The sequence below is a fragment of the Pseudonaja textilis genome, chromosome 8 (assembly GCF_049901715.1).
Source record: "Pseudonaja textilis isolate UNSWEBS1 chromosome 8, rPseTex1.2, whole genome shotgun sequence".
Taxonomy (NCBI): domain Eukaryota; kingdom Metazoa; phylum Chordata; class Lepidosauria; order Squamata; family Elapidae; genus Pseudonaja; species Pseudonaja textilis.
This window is the reverse complement of record NC_141997.1, coordinates 52,717,390-52,735,171: the sequence shown is the minus strand read 5'-3', so window position 1 is coordinate 52,735,171 and position 17,782 is coordinate 52,717,390. Positions and strand designations below refer to the sequence as shown.

Genomic DNA, 17,782 nt, shown 5'->3' with positions numbered 1-17,782 from the left:
CTATCCTACATTCCCCACCCCCCACCCACCCCCCAAAAATGGTACACATTTGAGCTTCAAGAGAAATGTACAGCATAGAATTTTTCCTTTTTAAAAAAAAAAAAATACATTCTACATCGAGAGGCACGCGCACACACACACACACACACACACACACACACACACTCGGCTCCAAGAAGTACATTCTGCTCATCAAGTCAGTCTCTAGTGCGGATCAAGGGTTTTATTGCTGGGACACAGTTTGGTTTGGCCATTTTTAAGCTCCCGGCGCCACCTGAGGCAGGAAGGCCGTCACCGTTGAAGCCGAGAACCGTCTCCCTCCATCCTTCTCCCTTTATTTGGTCATCAGCCCGAAGAGCCTCATCGTCCAAGTTGCTCCATGCTTGCGACGGGCGGGGGGAGGGGGGAGCAACGAGGAAGCCCCCTCTCCCATCACCTCCCTGGGTAAGGATGGAGCCCAGTGATGGGGAAGGGGCTGCAGGATCCTCACCAGGAGCCCGAAGCGAGGAACACTCAGGGCAGCCTCTCTTCATGCAGGGCAGCCTTTGCTATCTTCCCACCCAGTCCTCATTTTAAGACCAGACAGCAAGATACAAACAGTCTCCCTGCCACCGAATAGAAACGCAGCTTCTCTCCTCCGTTGACAGGCCAAAGGACTGACTGGGGTGGGTGGGGGGTCCTTCTACTCTCATCTCCCCTCGGCTCCATCCACCCCTGGGACCTTCTCCCTCCAATCGGGTGGGGGGGGGGCGACCCAATTTCTGCCACGATATGATTCAACCGGAGGAACTATTAAAGGAGAGCTGCTTTTATCAAGCTCAGCTCTTCAATCCCCCCTCCCCAATTAAATGCAACCCCGAAAACTTCTGAGTTTTTCTGAACCGATTGCCTTCTAAACCCCTGAGCTGCCTGACTTCTATTCGGTTACCATGAACGCAGAAGTTGCTACTCTTGAAATAGAAGTTGGTATTTCAAGGCAGAAGAAGCTGCAACTTCACAGGTGTTTTCGTGCTGGGCTCCAACAGGTAGCATGCCATATCTCTGTTGCGTTGCATCGCTTTTTGCATGGAGCTGTACAACTCACAAATATGACATAACTGTTAAAGCAGCAGTGGCGTTGTAGGTCAGCTCTTCTAGACTTGCTATTCCACTAGCAAGAAGCAACCGATTAAACCACCCTCTTTGCTTCCCTGGCCCCCTTCAGCTGAAACCGGCAGCTCCAGCTCTTTCTCTCTCTCTCTCTCTCTCTTGCGTATTGCTTTTTCTGAAGCGTTTAGATTTGGTGCACATTATTTGCGTACAGGTGTGTTGCCATAGAAACAGAAGTCTCCGTTTTGCCTCTGGGAAACCAGTCCGCAAAAGCGAAGCATTTGGGTTGTTTAAGCAAACGTAATAAACAAAACTCCTCAATAAAGGAAAATTAACACTCTGGGTGGGGATTTCTGGCAGGGGACCTCGAAGTCTATCTACATTCGCATATTTGATATTTCAGTCATTTACATATGTTACATTGGGCTCAGGGCTTGTATTTGCTGGCTTAGGAAGAAGAAAACGAGGATAAAGGGCCCAGGTGTGAGAGGTGCCAATATTCTTGAGAATTTAGGCCCCGGGGAGGTACATCCAGAAAGTGCATTATTAGTATTAATATTATTATTATTATTATTAGCGCCTACTTCGTAGTGTGTCTGAATGCATGCAAATAGTTCCTCTTCATGCATTATAGCAAGCAGGATTTTCACATTTTTTTTTCAGCAAGATTAACCGGTATTATACCTTGAGAACATGAATGCATACTACTTCATAAAATACTGAGAAATGCATTCACATAAAACTTTTGCACTGAGCTGTATCATGAAGTATCGCTTTTCTTAATACTTGGGGCGGGGGAGGGGAAAAGGAGATTATTAATTGTTGTTATTATTTTTAACCCACGTCAGGCAAGCAGCCTTGTTACGCATTGCCGTTTCTGTGCTTAGGTGGGCTAACTGGGGTAAGACTGGGAGAGCGAACGTGTCCATCCTGAGCTTGGCCCAGGTCAGGCCAAGGGCAGGTCCGCCCTGTCTCCAGCGTTAGCGCTGCTGTCACCCTACAAGCCTTTCAGAAGAGGAGAAGAAGAAGAAGAAGAGGAAGGGCCCTTCCCTTGTACAAGAACTTGTACAAAGCCAATGAAGAACGCGAAAGGAGGAGATGGCAAAGAAACCATGGCACAACCCCCCCGCAAAACCCTGGCCAGGAGGTTCTGGGGAGGGCGGCCCTGAAGACGGGGCTCCCTCATTCCTCACGCAGGTGCAGGCAATAGCGGTGGTAGCGAAGCTGGAAGAAGATTTGCTCTAGAATCGAGTGGGTCATTCCAGGCAGAGAATAGTGTTCCACCAGCCCAACATGCTTGAAGCCTAAGGACTCATACAACTTGTGGGCTGCCACCTTCACTGCCGTGGTCCCCAGCACCACAGAGGAGTAGTTGTTGAGCACGGCGAACTCCAGCACTCTCCGGCCCAGAGCTTTGGCGATCCCTTTACCACGGTACTTAGAGTCCACTGACATGCGGCGCAATTCCACCGTGTTGTCCTCCTCGTTGCCTCGGGCCGCCACAATGCCCACCACGTTGCCGTTCAGCACTGCCACCCAGAAGCAGGAACCTGTTGGCACAAAGCAGAGGGTGAGTTGTGCGGGGATCCTTCTCCAAAGAGGAGCCACCTCTGGGAAGCTCTTCCGCGTCTTATGCTTCTGAAGACCCGACAACCCAGAGGATGCACCCAATGCCCCAAGTTCTCCCGAGAAACCACCATTAGCCCCAAATTACCATGTCAGATGCCTTCCTATAACATTTCTTGCACTGCATCCAAAACACAATTTTCGGTTTCGTTACATATTGTCTAAATATTGGAAGCGCTGAGTAATGAAAATGAATTATGTTTTGTGAGCTTTGCCATCTGTGAAAGAGGAGTCCGTGAACGTCTGCCTTCCCTCGCCCACTATGGCTCCCCTGTGAAGCAGCACCGAAGCTGCTGCGGGGGAAACGGGCCGGTTCTCCATTGTTTGGCTGGTACCTGTGGTTTAGAACAGCTCTGGTGGATTGCCTGCCCCACGGAAGTCTGGATGAAGCCGCGCATGAAGAGAGCCTCTTCACCCAGAGATTCGCTGCTTGCCACAGGATGGTTCACAGCTTAGAACTTCCTTGGTCCTCCCCTCCCCTCTCTGTCTCTTCCCGGCCGGGTATCCGTTTCCATGATTATGAGCAAGTTCCAGTCTCCGCAAAATTTGCTGGAGACATTAGTCTGTCCTTCATTCCTTTTTTCCTTGAAGGCTTTTTAACATCTGCGAAGACATCTGTGCACAACTGCGGGCGGTCCTTCTAAGGTCAGTCAAATGAGGACCCGGATTGTTGCGGCGGGGAGGGGGCAAGAGGCCGATTCTGTAAACCGCTTAAAGAGGGCTATACAAGCACAGGGAAGCGGCATATAAGTCTAAGGGCCAGGGCTATTGCAACTTCTAGCAGTGCCAAACAAATACTTCCTGCCTTTCAGAGAAAAGATCGGAAATTCTTAGCATGTTTTGGCCTGCAAGGATCTAAAGGAGCTTTAGTGATCAGCTGACCTCACTGGAAGATCAAAGGTATTTCACCATCCTTCCTAAAGGTCAGCCAAGCCTGGGATCAGATGTTAGATGTGGAATAAGGGTGCTGCCTAGCAGAGGTTAAACCCCAATTTTAAAACCACAAAAATCTAATTATGAAAATGGGCAGCTTGCCACCAAATTTTGTTGTTGTGATCCTGGAGGCATGTTGAATAGAAGAAACTCTGATGCACACAGTAGCGGTATTTCATGTACATACGTAGCACCTACATACATATTTGCACACACGTGTATTACATATTGTACAGCAGTACCTGGGTAAAACACTTATTTCTCGGATTACATTCTGATTTAATATCACCCTCTGGCAAATATGTCTACGGAGAATCTCCATCATCATCACCCAGGTGGTCCCGGTTGTCCCAAAGATGTCCCTCTTTTTTCCCAAGAGGCAACTGGACTTTCTTGGTTTTTTTCCTTGAAGATGTTTCACTTCTCACCCAAGAAGCTTCTCCAGTTCTGGGAAGCAAAACAAAGAACGTCCAGTTGTCGCTTGGGAAAAGGCACCTTTGGGGACATCTGGCAAACAGATTAGACTTTTTTCCTCTTGATTTTTCCTGGGACACAAACCTTTCTTGCGATAATCTAGAGCAGGGGTCCCCAAACTTGGCAACTTTAAGACTTGCGGATTTCAACTCCCAGAATTCTCCAGCCAGCATAACATTTTGCCCCAAACTCAACAGAGCTGACACCTCCACCTCAAAGCACCTTTGATCCAGGGCACTGTTAAGTACTTGGTTCAACAGGCATTTTAATGACATAATGAGATATTTTCTTCATAATTCAGTCTTTGTACCTTATTCATATCTTTGTATAGTTTGATGGCTCCACTACAGCTTCCAGGGGTGACAAGGTGCGTTTATGACTCATTGACCCACAATTGTGCTGGATGGAAGGACATTGGGAAGAATCAGGAACTCTTGGCAATTCCAGATCAGTTGGGTGATATTTTCTGAAGTGGCCAATGCAATTTTTAATTCCCTCAAATGGCCTAGAAGCTCAATCAGAGCCAATCGGCTCTGATTGTTGCTCTTGTCCCATTTTAATTTGAACGCACAATTTCAGTTTCAACTCAGTCTCTCTCTCTCTCTCACACACACAGGCACACACACGTCGTTTGGTTAATGAGTACTTCAGAAATAGCGCCATATGCTTCTCAACTAAGGTGTTTTTGCTGCCATGCGAACACAGCCAGTCTCAAAATAGGCGACCAAATCCACTGTATTTTTGGAAGACCCATTTCCCGTCTTTAGAACTGGGACCACCCTCAGCCCATTCAAAGACCATTTCCACAGCTCCATAAACACTCACCAGGTTAACTACCTTTCAGAGTTTGCCCGTCATCCTAGAATTTCTCTTCCGCTAGCCTACATTCTTCTCTAACTAGGGATATCGACATTGAACAACAGGTTTCCCAGCTGCTGGGCCTCCATCTCTAGTTCCCTGGCAGGCCGGGCCTCTAAGAATTCCCGGTGCTCCAGACAACGGCAGAGCTTCGTGAAACAAACAGGCCTGTATTTCATGAACGGACATTTCAGCCTGGACGCCCACAGACAACAGTTCAACTGGAAACCAATTTGTTATTCCCATCCTTAGAGATGCTCGCAAAATCAATCTGTGTTATACTGGTCTCTTCCTGTTTCTGTCTGGGCCAAGATCTCACTGCCTGCCTCTTCACCCCGATTCCACAAATGCACCTGGCATTTTATTGTTCTCTCCTTGTTCCTAACCTGACACCCAGAATCACCCAGCATTCTTCCTGCATTCCTCCACCAGGAGTAGCCAGTGGCACACCCATTGAATGGAAGGGTCGGTCCAGAGACCCCTTCTTGGAAACATACCAATCTTATCTATAGGTCCACTTTTGATCCCAAGAAACCTTAATTAGTTGAAGAGGGAGATTGTCACCAGAGAAGTCTCAGTTCCCAGGAGGAGTTGTCTTTGAGTTTTTGAACCAAGATCCAAGAGCTTAGACTCTCTGGAGCGATGACTGGATCCTTTCAGAGCCTGTCCAGATAGCTCTGGTGCCTGTGTCCACTCTCTGAAGGAGACAGAGAGGCTCACGGCTCAAGGCACATGAAGTGGCCAAGGGTTGAAAGATAGTGGGCTTGAGGCTGGAATGGGACAACTTGCCACAGGAGAATTCAACAATTCCATTGAATTATTTCAAATAATTTTAGTTTTTGCCGTTCCCATTTCATTCTGCCCCTCCTTTTGCATCCTTTCCTTAAGGATTCTCTTCCACCATTTCTTCGATGTTAGAGTAACTCTTTGTCCCGTGGAGAATTGGCTGTGGCAAGTTGTCCTAGACCCACAGCAAGGACATCAGTGCAACTGGAGTTCTCCTGCCTGCCCCTTCTCAGCTGAAGGAGCAGAGGATTTCCTAAGGTGAGCCAGGATGGCCTGGGTTCCTTCCCAAAGCACCATGAGGGGATCCCCCGTGATCCCCCCAGGACAGACCCACTCCAAGTAGGTCTTTCAGGCCTTCTTCTCCGTAGCAGCCTGGGGTCCTTGCTCACCAGAGGCAGAAGGAACCGACCTAGAAAGCAGAGCTGCCTCATGCCTGCGCCCAACGTCTCCAGCTACCTTGGCATCTCCCACCAAATCTGCCATTCTTTGCAAGGATGCAAAGAATCATTGGCGTCCTTGCCGGCCTGTAACTTTATGTTGAGAGTTTCGTTGGTTGGCTTCATCAAAATGCTGCGTGGATACTTTGAATGTTTTAAAAACCTTTGGTGCTGTGCATTTAATGATTCAGTCTATTCAATGTACAATGTACCCATGCGTTACAAAATGAATATGGGAAACACTTTTAGTCTGAGATGGAGGTCAACAAATGGGCCAGCTTACGGATAATGGCCAAGAGGAAAATCACAGAAAGATCCCATCAGAATTTGGAGTGCAATTTTTCCATCTCTTGCCAGTCAAGCGAGAAAAAACCAACTTGGTGTAAAGCCCAACCAACAGCTCTAAGACATGCAAGAATGGAGAGAAAAGGGCCCTAGTTGGAGGTGCTTCTCCAAACTGCTGTAAGAACTGGGAGGGATTTTTTTTAATGGAGATGTCAAATAACTGTGAAGCTGAGCCGACAAGGCGACTCTGCTCTTCCCCGGGTCCAAGTTAAGCAGGCGGAGTGGTCAATAAGAGGGACTTACCCTTCTGGGATCCTAAGCGCCTGGTAGGATATTGCATTTCCACCCCACCCCCCCAGACAAGGCCTGTGCTAGGTTGCTTGGGGGTCCAGGGTTTGGTTTAGCACGATGAGGCGTGTTTGCGTCCCTGGGAGACCTGCAGGGCCAGGGTAGTAAAGGGACCCTGGAGAGGTTCCACCTCTGGCCCAGAGTCAACGGGAGACATTGTCCTTTGCACTCAGAGCGGTCGGCGGGGAAGGGTGGACAACCGAGCTCCAGGCCAGGCTGCCTGGAAAGGTTCCTCTGGCCCGGCAATGGCTCTGGACTGAAGCAGGGATGACGCCATCCGAGTCAGAGGCCTTGGTCTGCGACGAGAAACCGGTCTGAGCAAAATCAAAGTTCTGAAACTTCCGAAAACCAGAAACGTCACCAAGGGAAAGCAGAAACACTCCAGAAGTAATAAACAAAGCTAGCCATAAAAGAAGCAGACACAGCAGTGAAATGACACAAGAAGAAAAGCAAAAATACCCAGAAGGAAACGAGAAGATTGGATTTTATAACCGGGGGAGGGGAGGGGGAGGGGGATCCAAAGGGTCCACTCCCAGGCGGCATTCTTGGGGAGGTGGACCTGGGGGGAAGCAATCCTGCGGGGTCCTGGGGGCTCTCCGAACTCCAGAAACATCAGCAGTGCCAGTGCATCATCGTTAGCACTGATGATGTCACCTAGTTTGGTAATGAAATGTCTGCGAGGAAACAAGCCAGCTCAGAGAGCCCCAAGGACCCCGCCCCCCCGCAGTTTCCTCCTCCTCCTCCTCTCTGCAACCCCCCCTCCCTTCTAGCACCGATGACGTTAACCTGTGTGGTAAGGAAACGTCTGCAAGAAAGCAACCCAGGTCAGAGAGCCCCAAGGGGATCCTCCCTCTCAACCCTGAGCTACAGAGATCCTCCTTTACCCGAATGGATCCCATCTGATCTGATCTGATCTGGCGGGAAGATCCCTGTGGGAGGAGGAGGCCGGACAGATAACCAAGCCCAGAGCCATTACGGTGGCAACTAGCCCCGTGAGTAGGGAGAGCAGCTGGCAATGGCAAGGCCGCCTGAGTGGCTCCAACGACATCCTCCCTGCCTGGGCTGCTGCGTCTTGTAGGGCGAGGGGAGCCCCCGGACAGCCCCCCTCTCGGTTGGCACCCCTGCCCCCACGAAGAAGGCGGCCTTTGGATCCAGGAGGGGCTGCCTGGGCAGCAACTGACCAGCCCTCACCCAGAGAAGGTGGCCTGAACCCCCCCCAGCAACACCAGTTGGGGGACCATTAGCCCCCCCCCCCATTGATTGGGCTGAGCAACCCAGGGAGGGGCCGAGTCCCCACCCAGCCATCCACTGCAGGCCTCAGGCCTCGCGCCCGGTCACCGGGGGTCCAGCCCCGCCACTTTGACACCAGCAGCCCCAGGGATGACAATAGCTGCCCCCCCACCCGCTCTGGGACTGGGACGGGAGTCAGAGGTGAAGGAATCGCCCCCCCATCCCCTCCCCTGTCCCAGTAAAGTCAACTTTGCCTTCCAAGCTACAATTAAAACTCTGGGTGAGAATTTTTCATAGTTAGTACAGATCGTCCTCGACTTACAACAGTTCATTTAACGACCAAAGTTACAGCGGCATTGGAAGAAGAGACTTCGGACTGTTTTTTCCCCCTTAAGACCATTGCAGCCCCTCCCCCCAGGGTCGCCGGATGCTTGGCAAATGACTCGTATTTATGACGGTTGCAGAGTCCCAGGGTCCCTTTGTGAGACATTCTGACCAGCAAGGCCGAGGCAGAAGACACACTCACTTGACACAACTGCGTTGCTCATTTAACAGCTGCAGTGATTCACTTAACAATGGGGGCAAGGAAGGTTGTAAAATGGGGCAAGGCTCTCCTAGCCATCGCTTCGCTTAAGAACAAAAAAATTTGGGCCCCGTTGTGGTCCTAAGTCCAGGACTACCTGCCTTACAGACAAACCTGACACTCAGAGTCCAAACCTTAATTCTTTCTGGCAATTCAGCCCCTTTATAGCCGCCGAGTCCCAGCCGACTTATTCTTGCCCTCCGGTCTCTTCCCATTTGATCTCCTGTGCCCCAGCCACTAAAAGGGGGCTTCCCGCTTCCCTGGCAGGCTGGTTCCCCTCAGAGTTGCCAGTTTTATTTTAGCCCGACTCTTGCCACTCACGGGGAGGCCCTCCTCCAATCCCCATTTTTTGGGGGGGCTAATCTGACTTTCAGCATGTATTTATTTCCTTAGGCCTGGAGGAAGTCAAGTACTTTGGAGAGACAGTTGCAGACCCAAGTTTGCCTGGCTGCTTCATTTAACTGCGTGTCTCCTTCTTCCCTTCCCTTCTGTTTTCCAGCCTGTCACTCTTGCAAGGGCTTAATTTCCAAATGGTTTTATCCTTCTCTCCAAGACGAGGCTTCTCAGATAGTGGATTAAATTTCAGCTAACTCCCAGGGTGTGCATTTGGGGGGTGGGAGGCATTTTACCTGGAGAAAGCGAAACAGTGATAATTCTCATTATCTAATCCTTTCACACTCAGGGTCTACATAAAAACACGAGGTGGCGGGGGGGGGGAGTGTTAAAGAAAGACGAAGGGGTGACTCCCCACTTGTCCTGGCCAGCCTCCCGCAGAGCGGAGCACAGCTGCTTGGCCACCCAGGTCACTGGTCACAAGTGGAGGACCAGCTCCCATTCTGAGGATGGAAACAGCATTTGGGGAGCCTGGAGGAACGAAGAGAACGGACGGCTGCCTTAAGTGCTGCTCATCCCCTGAATGCAACAACAGAGCCAATTGGGGGGGGGGTGTTTCCCCCCCCAGCAAGGCTGAACCCAGGCCTTTCATTGCCAAAGGGGGGGCGGCCGCCTGCGCCTCTCCAGGCCCAAACGGAGATTTAAGAGAGCTTTGACGCCCCCTCAAAAGACCCCAGGGGAAAGCTCTGAAACACAGGGGAGCCCCCAAGGCACGTCCATTCGTTGAACACCCACCCCAACTTCCAACAAGGCTGCAAATAGTAACTTACCAGCTTCGCCGTGTCCCCACAGTTACGAGATCAAAATTCAAGCAAGATTTGACCATTGGTCCATGTTTACGACAGTTGTGTTTCATCCGGGGGTCATGGGACCACCATTGGATGACCTTCCCAGGGGGGCCCTGACTGCCAGGGGCAGTGAAGGGAGCTAGATTCGCTTAGCAAATACGAGAGTCACTTAGCAACAGTGACGATTCGTTTAGTGGACTGTGGCAAAAGTGGTTGTAAAATCAGGCACAACTCACGCCCTCCTTGCCTAACTTAGCAACAGAAGTCCTTGCCCCATTGTGGTCATACGTTGAAGACTACCTGGACCTTTGTGGCTTCACCAAGAGAAGAACTTGAGGTTCTCAAGACACCTGGTCTCGCCTGGGCACATCAACAAGGCAGGTTCATTACCCCTGGTGACTTGGAACAGAAGGTTCTTGGTCCCACCTGGGCCTTTGAGCAACGGGGGTGTGGAGGAGGGAAGGTTAAGGGTTTTGCTGCCGGAGCTGACATTTATTGGGGTTCAAATAGAAAACGGTGAAACTCCCCCAGGTTGGACAAGGCTACCCTGCACCAGTGGTGGGATTCAAATCATTTAACCATCGGTTCTCTGCCCTCATGATTTCTTCCAACAACCAGTTCGCCAAACTGCTCAGAAAATTTTACAACCGTCTCTCTCGAACCGGTGTGAACCGGCTGAATCCCACCACTGCTCTGCACTGCCGCTGGGGACCTGGGACAATAAACAGGGTGAGGGACAAAATACAAAACACCACCTGGAACATCAGGAAAAGGCCCCACAAACTTCATTTATTTTTGCAGTACAAAAGCCAGTTAGAAGAACTTCAGAAATACTGACGTGGCTGCCACTGGGAAAAAAATCCCCCGGACAGGTAGGTAGCGCACACGGGCATTGCCTTTGGGCTGCCAGAGATGGTTTTCTGGGTCGGGGTCGGGGGTCGGGGGGGGGAATGAGCCCCCTCTTCTGACAAAGGTTCCAGACATCTCCTGTGAGCAGGGATACTTTCACAGGCCTTCCTGGCCCACCGCTGGAACGACGGCTTCTCACATCGATTCTTGAGACTCCTGTGGAAATGAAGAAAGGAAAAGCCACAATATTGTCATCGCTGCCGTATCTTCTGAACATTTCCTCCCCATCTTTGATTCTTGTTCCAACCTCTAAGCTCATGTTGAAGAGAACAATTTGAAAAGTCCTTATAGCTTTTGCACAAAAACTGCCCTGTTCTGCTCTTGTCCCATTTTTTAAAACTGAATTGATAAAATAACTCCCTCAACCTAAGTACGTTTTGTCCAGCTGACTCTCGAAGGCAGCGGGTGCCAACCTTGGCAGCTTTCAGATGGGTGGACTTCAACTCCCAGAATTCCCCAGCTGGCAAGACTTGGAGTCCTGAAGTCTCCTCATCTTGAAGTTCCCCCAATTGGGAAATTTTGCTCTAAGGATTGTGTCAGGCAAGTCCTGTTGCTCTTACAAAATGAGGAAGGGAGACTGCCGCCTCCCCGTGAAGCTTTCTTTTAATCCTGCCTCTGTGATCCTGGAGGAGCTTTTGGGATTTACTGCTGTCGCCTAAGCGAGACCACGACAAGCTAAACGTCTTTCTCAAAAGCAGGGTAGTCCTCGTGTGACTTCGTGATCCAAAACCACGGCCTCCAGGATGGACCCCAAGAATTCTAGCTGGATTCTGCCTAGCCCAGCCCTCCCTTTCTCTCGCCCACCAAGGAAGGAGAGGAGGAGGAGGAGGAGGCCCAGTGAAGACCATCTCCTGCTCTGGCTGCACCTTCTCCCCACCCAGAGGGACGCTGGGCAAAACCCCAGGAATACCGTCCTAGAGCAGGTGACCTAAGGTGCCCTCCACCAACACAACAACGTCCACCTGCAGGTGCCCACCTTGCTCCTCTTCTCCAATACCTGAAGGCCTTGGGCTTCGTTTTTTTTCCTGAGCCTGGAAAAAAGCAAGAAAATATGAATCTGTGCCAATTTGAAAAAGCATAGCCCGAATTTCATATCCCCAACGCCTCTGTCCCCCCCCGCCCCCACTTCTCTCTCTCCTGCTTCTAGACCCAACTCCAGCCTTACACCCGCCTTCGCTTACTGCTGCCCTGTCCCTTCAGGTTCGTCCTCCCCCCGCCAAGCCTCCCCCTGCCCCCCCGTTCACACAGCGCACAAGAGCCCGGCATACTCACCAAAGGAGAGCTGGCGAAGGCTGGTTTGCAGGCAAGGCCTTCATACTTGCCCGTTATGCTGGGCGGCCCGTGGACCCGGGGAGGCTTATGGCATAGCTAGGGGGGGGCCAAGGGCCTGGGAGGGAGGGAGCGGCTGCGGTTATTGTCTCTTCCACCAGTGCTACTGACCTCTGCAAATAAAGAAAGACTCTCTACACAACCCATCGGATGCAATTAACGCACAGGGGCCGGGGAACAACATGTACACAACTGAGGCATGTGACCTACAGAACACCGTTCGTGCCTACCGTGAAATGAGCCAGACCCCCAAAACGTGGGGGGGGGGAGGGTCAGTGGCTAGAACTAAAGCCCCCACAAACACTGAAAATAAATGGTTTCTTGCCAGCCTTAAAACTCAACGTGGGTTTCATCACCCACACAGCCTGTAGGTGAGTAAAATGCGTCAATATAACATTGATTAAAACGTCTTCCACGCCCCAAATCAACCAGGGCTCTGCCTGCAAATAAACAGTGAAAGATTAAAGTGGATGGTCAGCCGAATCGAAGGACCACAGAAATATATCAAACCGGGTGGCCCTGCAGCACCAGGCACTGATTAAATTCCCCCCTTTTTTGCATCAACACGATTATTGGATGACCTGCTGTAGGCAGAAAACCACACACTTAATATTCTGAGCACTTATCGATTTAAGAAGAAACTCAATCCAGGCTCACTGAACAATTAGTATCATTTATTCTCTCTGCAACACCAGTTTCCTCTTTTGACTGATATTGTAAAATGCCTGCTTATCTTTAAAAAGACATGCCAGGAAATTCAAAGTGAAATTTCCTCAGGGATAATAAATGAATTTATAAAAATGACACAGGAAGATACAGCATTGCTTACGAGAAACAATTTCAAAGATATACTTGGGAGAACTGAGAAAACTATAAACATCTGAGATAGGGCTACATTAATAGGATTGATAAAGATCAATAAAGTTATCTCGTAGCCCAAGATATTCAAACGTGATTAAGAACAGTTTTTATGCGTTTACTTCATATAATTTATCCAAACCAGAATTCACTTTAACCTTATTACAGAGCTTAATATTATAAATTCTTGACCTTTGATTTCACAGTCGCCCTTGGTTCAAGGTCTTCGAGCAAACTTAGAGAAAAAACTTTGTTACCGGGAAGATATTTCATTATATTTCTGAATCTGGTGCATTTCCGATCTTTGTGAAGATTTAGAAATTGACCAACTTGATCATTTGACCAATTATTTGACGGCACTTTCATGACAAAAACATAAGCACCACCCCACATTTATCACTACCCCAAAGACCTAAAATTGGAATTGAGTGTTGTGGACCAGAGGAGAATGAAATGAAATGGAAAAAAAAGAAGGAGAAAATGATAAAAAAAAAAAAAAAAGATTAAAACCATTGTTAGGTAGATCTGGGAGGAACCTGTTTAATTGAAATCTCAGGTGTTTAGTGTGATTTGCTCTTTATTGTTGAAGTGTGCAGTGTCATCATCACTTAGACCGAAAGAGTTTTCTGGGGCCTTCAGAAAGAACAGAATAACAGAGTTGGAAGGGGCCTTGGAGGTCATCCAGTCCAACCACTCCTGCCCAAGCAGGAGACCCTATACACCATTTCTGACAGAGGGCCGTCCGGTCTCTTCTTGGAAGCCTCCAGGGAGGATGAAGCTCCCACAACTTCCGAGGGCAACTTCTCTTCCATGGGTGGACTGTGAGGAAATTCCTCCTTAGTTCTAGGTTGCTACGTTTCCACCCATGAAAAGATGATTAGGTTTCTATGAGTTGGGAAAGGGATTTTAGAGGATCACCAAACAATTGGACCTAAATCATTCCACGGTCCAAAAGATCATCTACCAGTGGAGAAGATCTCCAGAAAACTTCCCAGCTCACTCAGGACCGGCTGTCCCACCGAATCCAGCCCGAGAGCAGAACTTTGTTGGATGCCCCCCGGGGGGGGGTCCCAAAAGGGGCCCAGGACTCCCCCAGCACCATAAACACAGGCGGGTCACCAAGGACTTGAATGTTGACCTCAGGGCCAGGTTGGAACTGTAAAGGCCATAAGTGTGAAAAACGGTCATAAGTTGCTTTATCCCAGCACCACCATAACTTTGAAATGCAGCCTAAAACCACAGGAAGACGATGATGATGATGATGATTATTATTATTATTGCTGTAGGTTAACATTTAGCTTTAGATCGAGGTTGAATTTCTCGCCCACCTGCAGCTATATTTGTATCTTTGTCTTTTGAAAGTCGATGTGAAAGTCTGTATTAAACTCTACGTAGCCTCGGACTGAGAGGTTGGTGCATTTTCCAGCCTCCGAAGGATTTTGCAGAGGAGAAACTGTTTTTGCCAATCGAGCCGCTTCTCCTTGAGCAGAACTGACAAGCACATCCTCTCTTTTGGCAGCACTCAAAAAGCAAGTTATCTAACGATGAGTAGGTTATTTTTTTTAAGTTGTCCTTAACTTTTTCTGTTAATCAAACCTCAAAAGCGTCTCGTTTGCTTTTTGCATTTGCAAATTGAAGTCGTAGTCTGGGGGAAATTCATGGCACAAATTATTTGCTAAATAAACCGTAGTGACTATAAAGTTCGGCAGAGAGAAGCAACTTTTCATTTGGAGGAGCCAGTGATCACCAAGCAGCCTTAATAAAAAAAAGAACGTTTATAAGCTGAAAAGTCTGGATCAACACAGAGACCCCGCTGGGGTCCACTTGGGCCGAGGGGTTCGTTGCAGAGTTCGGAATCTGAAAGCGGAGAAGGGGATTCCATGGATCTCTGGAACGTTCCTCGCCCGCGCACCTCCCTTGAATGCTCCTCCGCGGGAGAGGAGGGCTGCTCTAGGTCTCCCTCCCCTAAGTTGCTCTCCAGAGTCCAGCAAATCCTCACAAAGGGGCCTTTGTGTCGGGGTGTCCCGTTCACAGAAGAGGCTCCGAGCGATGGAATTTCCAGGAAGCTTCTGCCCTTCATTCATAACCAGGCAGCATTTTACCCAGAACAAAGGAGGCCCCTGCAAAGGTTATTGGCCCTGCAAGGGACTCGGCTACTAAAGAGAAGCGTTGCCTTTGAGGCTCCAAGGCAGCCGAGTTGGGCAGATAGAACAGAATAGCACAGTTGGGAGGGACCTGGGAGGTCTTCTAGTCCAACCCCCTGCTTAAAGCAGGAAGACCTAGACCTTTTCAGACAAATGAAATTATCCAACCTCTTCATAGTGCTGGAGCATCTGGAGGCAAGTTGTTCCTCTGATTAATTGTTCTCCCTGTCAGAAAGTTCCTCCTTATTTCCAGGTTGAATCTCTCCTTGGTCAGTTTCCATCCATTGTTCCTTGTCTGGCCTTCAGGGGCTTTGGGGAGAATCGCTTGACCCCCCCTTCCTCCTCCTCTCTGGGGCAGCCCCTCCTCAAATACTGGAAGGCTGCTCTCTCCTGCCTCCCCTGGTCCTTCTCTTCCCCAGACCAGCCAGGCCCAGGTCCTGCAACCGTTCTTGGCGTCTTTCATCCTCCGGTCCCCTCATCCTCCTGGTTGCTCTTCTCGGCCCTCTTTCCAGAGCCTCAGCCTCTTTTCTGCACCGGGTCAACCAAAAGCACGACCATCTCTGCTGGCTTCGCTGCCTCCCGTTGGATGGATCTCCCATCGGGGTGCAGCTGGGACCCCGACTTACAACAGCTCATTAAGGGACCGTTCAAAGTTACAACGGCATTGAAAAAACTGTCCTGGGACCATTTTTCACACTTACAACTATTGCAGCCTTCCACCGGTTCATATTTATGACCGTCTGCCGTGTCCCTGGGATCAGGGGACCCCCTTCTGAGACCTTCCGACAAGTGAAGTCCGTGGGGAAATCGGATTCATTTTCACAGCCAGGTTACTAACTTAATGACTGCGGTGATTCAGTTAACCGTCGTGGAAAGGAAAGCCATAAAACGGAACAACTGAACAGCTGCCTCACTTAACAACAGGAATTTTGGCCCCAGTTGTGGATGTAAGTTGAGGACTCCGTCCACCTTCAGCCTTTGGGCCGGAAGGAAAATGCAGCTGGCTGGAAAACAGAGCCTTCCTGGGGGGCAGCCGGTGTCGGTGCAGGCACCGCCCTCCTTCGCCCCCTGCCCCCCCCACCCCCGCACCCCCTTGTTCTGCTGCCGCCTCCGCCTGCGATCTTCAGGAAGGGGGAGAATGGGGGAGAGAAGGGACTGGAGAGGACTTCTCGGGAAGCCAGCCAGGGGCATTATCTGAACAGGAAGGCTCTGGAATGGGGGGGGGGGGCTCTGCCGTCCCCCCAAAAGAGACCGAGAGGGAAGGAGTGGGGAGGGGACAGGAGAAGCCCCAACCTCCATGGAGATGGATGGAGGTAAGGGGAGAAGCCCACCCTCCCCTTCCTGGGAGGAGGAGGAGGGGGGGGCGTTCTGACGTACTTAGAAGAAGAGGCGGTAGAGAATGGGCAGCCCCGACCAAGAAGCGTTTGGCTTCAAAGGACACGAAGGCCTCTAATCTTCCACAAGGCAGAAAGACAGAAGCTGCGCCTCCTTGTCACCGAGGACCGTCCGATGGGGACACGGTCCAGGTCACCACCATCCTTGTCCAGCCACGCAAAGTTGAGCCTCTATCAGCAAGCAGAGCAGCCAGCGTAGGGTTGGCGATGGACGCTTGGCTCCTGGCCAAGAAGGCCGGCCTTCCCACGGGCAAAGTGCCATTGCCAAGGGCATCGCCAAGGGTGTTGGCGTGTGTGTGTGTGGTTGTGTGTGTGTCTCTCTCTCTGACCAATCCCTCCCCATTAAAACTGGGAGGGAGAAGGTGTCCCCAAACGCCCGTTACAGTTGACACATAGCTTGGGGGTCTCCAACCTTGGCAACGTTTGGACTTCAACTCCCCTCCTTCCTTCCTTCCTATTCCTCCCTCACTCCTTCCTTATTCTTCCCTCCCTCCTTCCTTCCTTCTTATTCCTCCCTCCTTCCTTCCTTATTCCTCCCTCCCTCCTTCTTCCCTCCCTCCCTCCCTTCCTTATTCTTCCCTCCCTCCTTCCTTCCTATTCCTCCCTCCTTCCTTCCTTATTCTTCCCTCCCTCCCTTTTCTTATTCCTCCCTCCCTCCTTCTTCCCTCCCTCCCTCCCTTCCTTATTCTTCCCTCCCTCCTTCCTTCCTTCTTATTCCTCCCTCCCTCCTTCTTCCCTCCCTTCCTCCCTTCCTTATTCTTCCCTCCCTCCCTTTTCTTATTCCTCCCTCCCTCCTTCTTCCCTCCCTCCCTCCCTTCCTTATTCCTCCCTCCCTCCTTCCTTCCTTATTCTTCCCTCCCTCCCTTTCTTATTCCTCCCTCCCTCCTTCTTCCCTCCCTCCTCCCTTCCTTATTCCTCCCTCCCTCCTTCCTTCCTTATTCTTCCTCCCTCCTTTTCTTATTCCTCCCTCCCTCCTTCTTCCCTCCCTCCCTCCCTTCCTTATTCCTCCCTCCCTCCTTCCTTCCTTATTCTTCCCTCCCTCCCTTTTCTTATTCCTCCCTCCCTCCTTCTTCCCTCCCTTCCTTATTCTTCCCTCCCTCCTTCCTTCCTTCTTATTCTTCCCTCCCTCCCTCCCTTCCTTTCCCCACTCCTCCCATCCTACCTATTGACGCTGTCTGGTTTCTGCTTCCGCTCCTTCCGTTTCTGGGGCCTGCTCTCGCCGTCAACCCCTCCCCGCTCCCCTCTGCTCCCTCCCCCCCGCTCCCCTCTCGCCTGTTCCTGTCATCCCTCCCCTTCTCTGGGTTTGCACTGTGTTGAG

The 17,782-nt window shown here is 50.5% G+C and overlaps 1 protein-coding gene and 1 long non-coding RNA gene across 3 annotated transcripts in view; both read right to left on the bottom strand.

Moving 5' to 3' along the window:
* Positions 1-208: 208 nt before the first annotated feature.
* The window catches only part of ASPNAT (aspartate N-acetyltransferase), a 40,531-nt gene continuing 22,957 nt past the window's right edge, over positions 209-17,782 (bottom strand). Inside the window, 1 exon segment of the mRNA XM_087938106.1 lies at positions 209-2,639. Within this exon segment, the coding sequence (XP_087794232.1) occupies positions 2,272-2,639 (368 nt within the window). The 3' untranslated portion in view covers positions 209-2,271.
* Positions 10,598-17,732, bottom strand: LOC148125199 (uncharacterized). Of its 2 annotated transcripts, none has more exons than XR_015744476.1 (4): positions 17,627-17,732; positions 12,012-12,181; positions 11,716-11,770; positions 10,598-10,895 (listed from the first exon to the last, which is right to left on the bottom strand). It is a non-coding gene; the product is annotated as an uncharacterized LOC148125199 (long non-coding RNA). The 2 variants fall into 2 exon arrangements; XR_015744477.1 differs by lacking the exon at positions 17,627-17,732 and adding an exon at positions 14,255-14,769.